We start from the raw sequence: 12,557 nt of genomic DNA, 5'->3' as shown, positions 1-12,557 counted from the left end.
TCGTGTACATTTGTTGTTCTTTGCCCCCTTATTGAATGCCCTTCTGGGTCCTGAATAAATAAACTTCGAAGTGGTGCTTGCCCTTGACAAACCCTGTACTGCTGTCTTAAAGAAGCTGCGAAACACTGCTTGAACGGATGCCGGTTACACTTCAGATGGATTCTTTATGTCAAACAGACGCTGACTCAAAAAGAATTACAAGAATCGATGCATAGGAACAGCAGTTATTCAATGAAGAAATATCAAAATACGAGCAAACAAAATGCTACCCTCAACTCGATTTTCGTGCAGCTTCCCATTCCCATTTCACTCTCCCAATGACGATGCTTGGTGGGACCAACCAAAACAGCCTATCCGAGCACGTTGCGGAAGTTTGAACTCCATGGTTGCCTGTTCTCTGTAACTCATTCTAGCCAAGACTGGCAACGCCGTTCGCATGGTTACAACAACCATGTGAACGCATACCTGACCCAGCAATGCTTCATCGTCACGTCGACGGCGCAGAAGGGAACACTGATCAGTGATGTTCCCTTACTTATGGTTCCAAACGCGATCCGAACTGGACCCGAACTCAAGCGCGAGATACTACGACGGTGCGATACTACGAGGGCCTGCGCAAAATAATAGACATATTTAGCATAGCGCGTACTGCTACTGCTCACTGCCTACCATTGCCTGTTGCTCCTAGCACACTGGTTGGTCACAGCGAACAAGGAGTGCGTGCTGTTGACAGGAACATGGCGCCATCTGGCGCCACGGCCCAGTGATTTTCCACAAGCTGACGATGCGCACTGCTAAATGCGAAACAAACGGCTTTTTTCTTTGCATCCTTCCTTGGGACCGAAGCGATCGCTTATAGAGTGCAATGGCTTGATCGAATCAATTCCACAAAGCCGCTCTCAGATACATAGAGAGCAGTCATAAGTGTTGTGTGCTACGTCTATAGTGAACTAGATAGCTACGTCGTAGGATGTTTACAGAGAGGCGCAAAGTCCTTCGGTGCAAAAAGTAGCCACAGCTTTTGGTGGCGTATTTTTGTTTCACTTGCTTTACAGTGCTTTTATCTAATTCAAACAAGTTGGTTTTGTTGATGTAATATAAAACACAAAAACTTGACAAAACGTATCTTTAGTTATTAACACAATTTGCAGTATATTCACTTCATCAAGCTCCCACCAAGTACCAAGTAAAGTGATATCCACTGCTAAAAGCCACCACTGTATGGTGACACCGTCAGCGCCATGAATTTGTTTTTGCGAGCTAATTAAAATAGTAAAAACCGGAGTATAGGCAGTACGACCGATGCTAATAGCATCACTATAACTCATTCTATGCAACCAAAAGGCAAAACAATACACTGATTATGCGTTTCGGGGCCCCTTTAAGCACCAAACGTGCTTGGCAGGCAGAGCTGTACGCTTTGCACGGCATCGTGTGGACATTGCCTCCTCTATCTTCATGCCGCATAACTGTCGGTTGTTACCTCACCCAACCTGCACACAGTGGCAGCAGGGACAATGCCCAATCACTTCCAGCAATTGCATCTCATTATCATCATCACCACAACGTGCACCACACTATAGGGCAAAGGCCCCACCCCCATTATCCCTGCCCGACCCCATTGTCCCCTGCTACACACACTCCTGTCTGTTCTCTTCTCTATGAATTGATCCCTGTGACACCCCCTCCCACCAACAACCACCAACCTTGGGCTCCATCTGTGCCACCAGGCGGGTGCGGATGACGTCAAAAGGGTGTGCCACAGCCGTGCTCAGGCAGCCCGATGCAAAGCCGCAGGTGAAGTGGGCACTGTTCTGCCACTGCTGCCAGCGTTCAGGCCCCAGACCAGTCTCAAACTGCCGAGTCATGTACTCCCACGACGAGAACTGCAAACGGTCACAGCCACCAAGCTAAGACCCTGCACCAAGCCCAAAATGGCACCAACTTGCACGCGGTGGTAAGATCAGTTGGAGCTCTTAACTGGGCTTAACAGAGCTCTTAACTGAGCTTTCAGATTATCTGAGCACTTGCTACAGATGTCCCAGCATACTTCCAAAAAACTCCAGTTGCTGTGCAGCAAACATTATTTCTCATCAACATCGCTGACATGGCACCTTGCAGCAGTGACTGCCTAACACAGCACATCACAACTGGGTGCAAGCAGACAAAGAGACCAAGGCGAGTATATTAAGCGACCATCAACACAGTCTCCAGATAGACCTTAGTCCTATGGTGCCATGTTTTGCTGTGCTCTAGCCCGCACATTAGCATAGTTGATGAAAATAGCTCAAGTGCTAACAAGACTGATGCAAGGCATAAATGTGCAGGTGCTTACTGACTTAAGAATTACATCAATTAACCTATGGGCCTCAGTCTCCAGTGCCTGCAGAACAACTGACCAAGGCAGCAGTCAGACCTGATATGCAGTGGAGAGTGCTCAGAATCTCTGGACCTGGACAGGCCATCATGAAAACTGGTTGTGTCACAGCAGGGCTGTTCCTGGCAAAAGCGGTGTCTATGATAAATATCACCAGTATATCCAAAACCACCTTAGTACTTTTAACTGGAGTTTTAATAAAACCTATGCATCTCACACATGTCACACTCATTATTACCATCGTGCGCCGCCTTGATGGCATGGCGGTCATCGCTTTCCCGAATTCAGGGTTCACAGACGCCAACTACCACGACAAAGAGAGACTACCACATGGAAAAATCTGGTTTTAAATTGTTCTGATGTGTTTTTCAGCACACGGACAGCTGTTCGTTTTATTTGAGCAAAGAGCTTTCGATTTCTGCAAAAAAAAAAAAAAATTGGCCGACGATTATGCTTCTCAGTAATGCAATTTCTGAGCGCAGCTGCTGTAGTATCTCTACCATAGGCGACCACAGACGGAACACACAGTGTCGAACGGAGGTGGACATGGGTTCAGGCTGTGGTAGCATGCACAGCGATCCGCCACCGCTGCTGAGCTTAAGTTTCCCCACTGGAAACATTTGCAAATAACATTACAGCTTTAGTCATGTGACAGTGACGCAAGCAAGGATGTCAACTCAGGCAAATGTCATTAGTCAGAAATTACATTAAATTCGCCGCCTGACAGGGGGCTATTGCGGTTGCTGCAGCGCAATTCAGTGCCTTATTTACCGTCTCCCCTCTTCTCCTCCAGATTCCTTAAATTTTGAGGGATTGGTCAAAAATCGTGCGCGCAGCTGCTCATGTATCAGACCATATTACGCACTATTTGCTCTCAAGCTACACCATCTAACACGAAATGTCACACATCACAGTTTCAGCAAAATGGTCACAAATGGGAGAAGGATGATTCCGTACATGCTAGTTAAAATGGCGTGGCAAAATGCCATGGGAAACAGCCGGCACAGCTACCGTTTATTATAATTTCAATAATGAGTCCATTCAAACAGACTGGTGGAAAAAGAGGCGAGAGATCGTAGCACGCCGAAGGCGGTAGCACATTGATCAGGACGTCGATGTGTGTGTACGATCCACATAGCGCTGTCGAAAAACCAAGAACAAAATTTCTGGAAGTGGGCGGTACCGCTGAGAAAGGGATTTGGAGCCGTAGCTCATGTCAAGCTGCGTCTCCCTTGCCGTGATTTCTCAAGAGGGATCAAACCATCTCAAACCGTAGGTCTGCATGCGCCGCTTTACCAAGGTTGCCGGGAGAGGATAACCACGGCCGTGAGAAGAGACACGCCAGTGAGAGCCCGAGCCTTCGAGTGTGCTCCAGAACAAACTTTTCCAACTTTTTTCTTTTTTGCTGTGGGTTGTTGCCGCATAACCTGTCTTCACGCTAGCACCTTCCCCCTCATGCCCTGTCCGCTATCATCGCCTTTGGTCCTCCTGTGCGCTTTATGTTCGGCCTCTGTTATTCTCCCATGCACTCGTTCGCTCGGTTATGCCGAGGCCGCCGCTGAGGAACGTCGCTCAACACAGCAATGGGTGCCTAAGAGCTGCGCTCTAATCAATCAATCAATAATCAATTTATTTTCCCACCTAACGATACAGATGGAGGGGTTGTAGAAAAAAGCTGCCAATGAACAGCTTGACTAGTCTACAAACCTAATGTTCAGCAGGGAGACAGAACTGAAAGGTACACAATTTTAAAACGAAGACAAAGGCAGTCTATACAGTCTATAAAGCTCAGCAGACTGTCCCTTTAAGCAAAAAAAACTCTTAGGCGATCCTCGGTGGACCGTCTGAATGCATTAGCAGTCATATGTCCATTATATTCCAGGTTGACACACTAAAATTCGTCATATCCAAGGTGGTACACTTAGGTTCGTTATATCCGAAGTCAACACATGAAGTTGTTGCATCTGAGGTCAAGACAAAAAAGTTCATTATATCCAAAGTAACACAAGAAAGTCCATTATATTCAAGGCAGCATACTAAGGCTCGGTAGGTCTATAAAAAGGTGGTGTCTAAGGTTAAAAGCATTACAAACCAATTGGCAATTGCTGCTTCATCATCATCAGTCTGACTGCTCCCACGGCTGAACAAAGGCCTCTTCCATACCTCTCCAATTAACCCTGTCCTTTGCTAGCTGCACCCACTGTATGCCAGCAAACTTCTCAGCCTCATCTGCCCACCTAACTTTCTGCCACCCCCTGCTACACTTGCCTTATCTTGGAATCCACTCTCTTGCTCTTAAGGACCAGCGGTTATCTTGCCTTCGCATTACATGCCCTGCCCAAGCCCATTTCTTCCTCTTGATTTTAAGTAGAATGTTGGTTGCTTACAAGGTATAATTTATTAAGGGGGCATGCTAGGCTGAAGAGTGAACTTTTGAACTGCTGTGCCAATTTTGTAAAAAATTTCAATTTGTTAAAATTTGACTATAATCTAAATTTCATTACCAAAGCACAAAAAGAAAAAAAAACTTGCAGAAAAGCTGCATTATAAATAGGGGTGTGCGAATATTTGAAATTTCCAATACGAATCGAATATGCTTGATATTCAATTCGTATTCGAAAATTGATATTCGTGAATTTACGAATATTCGAAAATTCCCGAATACTCGCCAGCAATCATGGACTGCGCATACTTTCATAAATTCGACCGTGGCAAAACCACAATATCTGGGCAAATTTGCCGATAACCGAGTTAAAAATTGCAGGAAAACAATACAGAGGTTCTATCCGCTTCCTTCTCCGCCGTTTATCACGCGGACCGATCGCATCCCGACGCAGCAAGGCTTCACCTTGTGAGCATTTCCCCAAGTGGGCTTTCCCACATATCACCCGTGTTGCGAACAAGATGGCCAACGACCCGCTTCGAGCAATCGCAACTCAAAATCGCGCTTTTTTTTTTAATCCTTCGGTAAAACGTTACATATCTAATGCCCACATCCGAAGAATGCGTCATGTCGCCTTCATAACCCTCAGAGCGTGACTTCCGACATCCCGTTTTGTAAACTACGCTATGCGGGAAAGCCTACTTGCGGAATGCCGCGGGAGCCTCCTGAAGGGACGCGTCGGGTAGTCACAATAGTGCAAGCGATCTTGTTAAAACCTTGCCTATTGCATGGTGCATTGATTGATTGATTGATTGATTGATTGATTGATTGATTGATTGATTGATTGATTGATTGATTCAATTTTATTTCTCAACATTCATACAAGGCATGCTTGTGAAGACATCTGGATCCCTAGCTAAAAGCTAGTTGGGATCCATGCAATTCAGTTTCAAAGAAAATTGCAGGCATAACTAAAATTAATTACATACATATAAAAGCTCATGAAATTAGAAATACATAAATGGGTACATAGAGCAACAATATTCAGAGCACCAAGCCTCTTTTACATACGCATACAAACACACAAAAACACATGAAAAGAAAAAACGCTGGCTTCACTCATTGTTTATAATATTTCTTCAATGACTCAGGAAGAGTTTCACTACGTTTGAGTTCACTTGGAAGCTTGTTCCACAGCTTAATACCAACATGGGCCATCCTTCTTTCTCCATAGACATTTTTCGTTTTCGGAAGAAGGAAATTTCTATGAGTGGCGTTGCGAGTGCATAGTGGTGGGATACAGAATAGCGATGAGTGTAACAGATAATTGTCTTTAAGGCATGTGTGTATGGTCAAGACAGTCCTGTATTCAAGTAATGATTGTAGTGGCAGTGTATCCATCTGTTTAAAAAGAGGAGCAGTGTGGGCATTGTATCCTGAATGTGAAATGAATCGAATTGCCCTTTTTTGCAAGACCCTAAGTGGTTCCAAATAAGATCGGTAGGTGTGGCCCCATGATTCAATGCAATATGATAACTGGCTTTGAAAAACTGAGAAATAAATAATTCTGAGTATGTCATTACCAAAATAATCTCGGCATTTGTACAGTGCAAAGCATGCTGCAGCTAACTTTTTACAAAGTGCCTGAATGTATGGCTTCCAGTGTAGGTTCTCATCTAGAATTATTCCAAGATAAGTGATGCTATTGACAAGTGCAATAGGTGTTCCCAGCCATTGCACGGAAGGCAGGTTTTCATGTATGATTTTTCTGGAGCTCCTAAATATTATGCATTTTGTCTTATTAACATTTACAACAAGCTTATTTGAAATAAACCAGCTGCACAAAGTTTCCAATTCTCGGTTTGCGGTGCTAATAAGTTCCGTTGTAGATTCATGAGCACATAGAAGAGCAGTGTCATCAGCATACATAAAAACAGAGAAGTGTTGTGCGAAATGCGGCAGGTCATTAATATACAAGGAAAAAAAAATCGGACCAAGTACTGAACCCTGAGGCACACCAGCCGTAACTGTTTCAAAGTCAGATTTTACACCGCTAAGTTGGATCATTTGCCGCCGATTATTGAGATAACTTCTGAAGAATTCTAAACTGATACCTCTAAACCCGTAATGCACCAGCTTTTTCAGTAAAATTTCGTGATCAACAGTGTCAAATGCTTTCTTGATGTCCAAGAAAATTCCTAAGACTATTTTATTATCATTTAGGAAAGTGTTGATCGTGTCTGTTAGCGATATGACGGCCGTACCAGTTGATCTGTTTGGTCTAAAGCCGCGTTGTTGAGGAGATAGCAAGGCTTCTTACTCGAGAAATATTTTCACCCTCTTTGCAACGAGTTTTTCAAAAAGTGTATTTATGCAGCTTAATATGGAAATTGGGCAGTAATTCTCAACGTGGTTACGGTCACCATTTTTGTGAATCGGTACTATTCTAGCTAGCTTAAGTAGATCGGGATAGGTGGAGGAATAGAAGGCAAAGTTGAAGATTTTTTCAAGTGGCTCGCATAAGATATCAATGCCTTCCTTCAGCGCAATAGAGGCAACGCCATCACATTCAGTAGATAATTTCGATGGAAAATGAGTAGCTGTATATACAATCTCATCGACTGTAATATCATGGTATGCAAAGGTCACTACAATGTTTTGCGGAGGAGGGAGGTACTCAGTGCAGGGGCAAGTATTTTCTATACTAGCACCAATAGTGGAAAAATATACATTGAACGTTGTAACTAGATTTTCAATGGAGATCCCCAAGATTTCTATGTCAGGCATAATAAAACGATTTGCTACGGGTTTAATAACAGAGTTAATGATCTGCCACGTAACTTTCGCACTGTGGGCATTTTTCAAAATTAATTGGGAGTAATACTCTTTGTTGCGGGACCTTATGGCAGCAGTAACTAAGTTTCTTGCTCTCCGAAACTTTACTAAGTAATATGAATTACCTCGCTTTTGTTTACATTTGGTATGCCAGTGATCTTTTTCCTTAATAAGTTTCATAATAGCTTGTGTCATCCAGGGACAGATAGGCGTGCTATGGTATCTTTTGATTTGAGGTGTAGAAGATTGCAAAACTGCCGTGGTTAGCCTGTCATTAAATTCTTGGTATAGGTGATTTACATCAGCTGAGTTGATCAAGCTAAAATCTACCACTTGAAGACATTCCCTCAACTGAATAACATCGATGCTGCACACCTCTTTAGCGGGCGTGGCGTGGCAATAATCGGAAGGCCTCTGTCGCTAGGGCAAAAAAATAGCCTGGCTGCGTAGTTTGTTTCTGAGCTTCACCGCTGCCCCGCGGCAACTTCAAATGTCGGCCCGCGCATTCACCGATAGTCCAATCCCAGCTGCGCGCGGCTTATTTCCTTTTTCCTTTTTAGAAACCGCCTGGCCGCTCCGACGCCAGTGTGTGTTCCCTGGTCCCTTGCTTGCATTTGTGTTGTTCTTCCAGCACTCCAAAACGGGTGGCTCGTCACGGGCTTACAGGTGTTAGCGCGATGGAGCCGCCTCATAAGGCCTTACTACATCTTCAGCATCGGCAGCATTTCTTTTTTCAGAAAAGGGGGGGGGGGGGGGGGGTCGCAGGCAATTGTATTAACAGAGGTCTTAGGATGAACCGGGCATTTCTTCCGGTCCCTTGAACTCCGAATGAATGAGGTTTAATAACCATGTTATTTTTTTGTTGCCAGTCTTGTCATTTTATGGATTTTGTTTTGCATGGCCTCACTATAGTTTGGATACTGTTAAGCTGTCTAATCTGCTGGCCCAAAACACGAAGGTTCGATCCCAGCCACGGCGGTCGAATTTCGATGGAGGCGAAATTCTAGAGGCCCGTGTGCTGTGCGATGTCATTGCACGTTAAAGAACCCCAGGTGGTCGAAATTTCCGGAGCCCTTCACTACGGCGTCTCTCATAGTCTGAGTCGCTTTGGGACGTTAAACCCCCATAAACCAAACCATAACCAACCTTATGCTGTCTAATCAAGTAGTATAAATTTCTGTGCACATCATGTTTTTTTATATGGTACTGAGGCAGTCTAGTTTTGTTTATTTTAGTTGCAAGACGATACACTATTTTGAAAAAAGTAAGGACAACATTTGCTTGCTCATCGTTTTCTGAAATTTTTTTGGACTGAACAGATAATCGATATTCGAAGCCATTTTTTCTTTATATTCGTATTCGATTCGTATTCGAAAATTTCAATACTCGCACACCCCTAATTATAAAGCAATTTGGCCACCTGTCAGCTTAGCAAAACTATCATTTTAATAACAATGCTGATATATTAATTGTTCATTATTACATCCCTTTAGGTGCTTTATTGTGCAGGATAAGGCTAAAAAAAACTAAACATTTTGACAGATTTACCTGTCTGGTTGGGTTTGAAGACTTATAATAAACTGCACATCTCCAACCAAAAATGTTAACTGATGAAGGAGCCCACTCGGCTCCTTCATCAGGGGTGACTGAGGGCAGTAGCTAGCGTCTTTTAAGTGTGGAGGGGAGGGGGGGGGGTGAAAAGAACAACAGCTGTGTCTGGCAAGGCGCGGGGGAGGGGTTTTAGGCTGTTAGTCACGCTGGCGCACTGCAGGGAGGGGCTGAATGGCGACTTTTTTTCCTTGCGTTGAAGAGCAAAGTCCCTGGGCATATACTGGGGGCAGGTTTCCTTTTGTGCGGTTGATATTGTTCGGGGTGGTTTGGATATGCCAGGATTCCAGAAGGAGCCTCTTGTGGTAATTTGTTAAGGTTCCGAGGATGGGGGTCCCACAAACACTGTTGCGCTTTGCCTACCTGTTCCCAAAGACCGGCCGCCGAGAGAAAGAGCCCAAGGCATTGTCTACCAAATTCCATGCGCCGACTGCGACGCAAGCTACATCGGCGAAACCAAAAATTTCAAAGAAAGAATTCGGCAACATAAGAACGACGTCCGCAAGTTCACAAGAGAGCGCAATCCAGTAACCGAACATTCCGAGGACCATCCCCTGATGAAGGAGCCGAGTCGGCTTCGAAACTTGGGTTAAAGTTAACATTTTTGGTTGGAGATGTGCAGTTTATTATAAGGATAGGGCTAGTTGTGCATTTGTCATTTCTGTAAAAATGTCATCACTTTAAGAACAAAGTTTATTTTTTTCTCTTGTCATCATATGTCAGACATCTGACAGCTCCTTTTTGAGTCAGAAAAAATATAGGCACCTAAAAAGTACCTCTTCTTGTTCCTGACAAAATGCCAGCTTCTTGTTCCTGACAAAATGCCTGACAAAAGGATAGTTCCTAAAGGTTTTGTTTTCCCAATAAGTGCAAACAGAAAAATAGGTTCAAGGATTTCTGTACACGCTGTTTAACTTTATGGCCAAAAATAATTAATCAAAGAGCCCTGCTGCATAGGTTGCGCCCTCCTCAACCAACACAACGCTGCTCTGTGGCAACTGCTTCACATTTTCTCATTTGTTTTTCAGCTTTAGAGCTGCCCAGTACCCTTGTCAATGTTTGTGAAATGCTTTCCTTGGCTGCTTGGTCGGTTGGAAAGATAAACAAATAACCAACGTCACACAGAGCCAAAACAAGGTCTGGCTTAGTGAGACCCCAAGTGGTACGAAAACAGCGTTGGAAAGCCACGTGCTGTGTTTCCTGTTTCGGTTCTAAATATGCTTTCTTTTTTTAGTTTTTCTTTAGTGGTCTGCTGTACTCTCGATAGAAGGTCTCATAACTAGAAAGCACGAAAAACAAACTGTGACGTGGACACTCACTTCACATTCGGTTTCTTGCCACTCTGGGGCTGCATCTTGAAAAAAGTGTTCATAAACGCTTTCCACAGCGAATGCACACCACTGTCTCGTAGGAAGAATTCACTATCTTGCAGATAACAACCAAACTAGTGAGAAAAAAATATGGCAGGAGGCTTGTTCAATATTCATTATGCTACCACTGGCGAGCTGCAGGTCAAGACATTCTTAGAATTTTTTTTCCCTGCAAACCACAAATTTCGGTCCTTTTTTTTTTTTTTTTGAAGTGCCGTTTCCATTGACATATTAAAGAGAGAAGAAAGTTTCATGCAAAAAATCTAAAATGCACAAATCTGAAAAAAACGAAGAATGCCTTGACATGCACTGTGGTCCTAGGAGTGCATCAAAACAAACGGCATTAAAACCAGTGCTGTAGGTGTTACCAAAAAAAAGTAACTAAATACGTTACTCGTTACGAAAAAAAAAAGAATGCGTTACCGCCCTGCCGTTACTCCATGGCCATAAATTTCAATTAGTGTGTCTTCAATGCAAGAACTCACGATAGCAATCTTATAAAGCTCATACTTCACATAAAACTTACAGCCCAAACAACGATTTTTACATGAAATCCTGATTTAACGAGAATACTTGTACAAATGTGCAGGAGCCTAGCAATGTTCATCATCATCACCGTCATCAGCCTGACTATGCCCACTGCAGGGCAAAGGCCTCTCCCATGTCTTTCCAATTAATTAACCCTCTCCTTTGCCAGCTGCAACCACCCTATGCACGCAAACTTAGTAATCCCATCCACCCACCTAACTTTCTGCTGCCCTCTGCTACGCTTGCCTGCTCTTGGAATCCACTCCGTGCCCTGCCCAAGCCCATTTCGTCCTCTTCATTTCAACTAGGATGCCATTAACCCGTGTTTGTTCCCTCACCCACTCTGCCCGCTTACGGTCTCTTAACGTTACACCTATCATTTTTCTTTCCATGGCTCGCTGCGTTGTCCTTAACTTAGGCTGAACACTTTTCATTAGCCTCCACGTTTCTGCCCCGTAGGTGAGTATCGGTAAGATACAGCTGTTGTACGCTTTTCTTTTGAGGAATATTGGTAAATTGCCAGTCATGATCTGAGAGAACCTGCCATATGTGCTGCACCCCATTCTTATTTTCCTCTCATGATCCGGATCAGCTGTCACTACCTGCCCTAAGGAGATGTATTCCTTTACCACTTCCAGCACCTCGCTGCCAATTGTGAACTGCTCTTCCCTTGCTAGACTGTCAACATTAGTTTGGCTTTCTGCATGTTAATTTTAAAAACCACCGTACAGCTCTGTCTCTCTAACTCGTTGATCATGATTTGCAGTTCATCTCCTGAGTGACTCAGCAAGGCAATGTTATGAGCGAATGCCAAATTACATGGGTACAGTAGCCGACAGGTAATTCGCACTCCAGTAATTCGGACTTGTAGGATATTTCGGACTTTGATGAGGCACCGTCAGTCACCCCGTAGAAGCGCATACATATTCGCAACGGATATTTGACTTTAAAAGTCCGAAAGTTCGATTTGTCGGACTAATTTCAGTCGCCTGCAGGCCAAAATCGGCCATCTTATCGGCTTTTTGCCGGCGCAATCTTGGATTGAAGTGGATTTACTCTGCAGTTGGATTGGCTTGACATACTTTCGGTACCTCATTTTTGCCAGTAGAGGTCGCTACGATCTCTGCCACTTTGGGGTGGGAGTCGGATTGTCATCGCCGTCAACTTGCTTTTGTCACCAAGTTGTCACGGGCAGTTATCGCTTGTCTCATGCATTGAAAATTGGTAAACTGGTTTTTTGGAGAAAAGAAATGGCATAGTATTTGACTCACATCTCGGCTGACACTTGAACCACACCATAAGGGAAGAGATAAAGGAGGGAGTGAAGGAAGAAAGAGGTGCCGTAGTGGAGGGCTCCGTAATAATGTAGACCACCTGACATCCCACAGCACACGGGCGCCTTTGCATTTCGCCTCCATCGAAACGCAGCCGCCGCGGTCGGGTTCGAACCCGGGTA

General features: G+C 44.2%; 1 protein-coding gene across 1 annotated transcript in view; it reads right to left on the bottom strand.

Moving 5' to 3' along the window:
* The window catches only part of LOC144101916 (mitochondrial thiamine pyrophosphate carrier-like), a 41,839-nt gene that overhangs the window by 21,022 nt on the left and 8,260 nt on the right, over nucleotides 1-12,557 (bottom strand). The window contains 1 exon segment of the mRNA XM_077635137.1: nucleotides 1,707-1,886. Coding sequence (XP_077491263.1) covers nucleotides 1,707-1,886 — 180 coding nt within the window.

This window comes from Amblyomma americanum, chromosome 8 (genome assembly GCF_052857255.1).
Source record: "Amblyomma americanum isolate KBUSLIRL-KWMA chromosome 8, ASM5285725v1, whole genome shotgun sequence".
NCBI classification, from domain to species: domain Eukaryota; kingdom Metazoa; phylum Arthropoda; class Arachnida; order Ixodida; family Ixodidae; genus Amblyomma; species Amblyomma americanum.
Note: the sequence above shows the minus strand (reverse complement) of the source record. Positions and strands in the feature narration are given on the sequence as shown.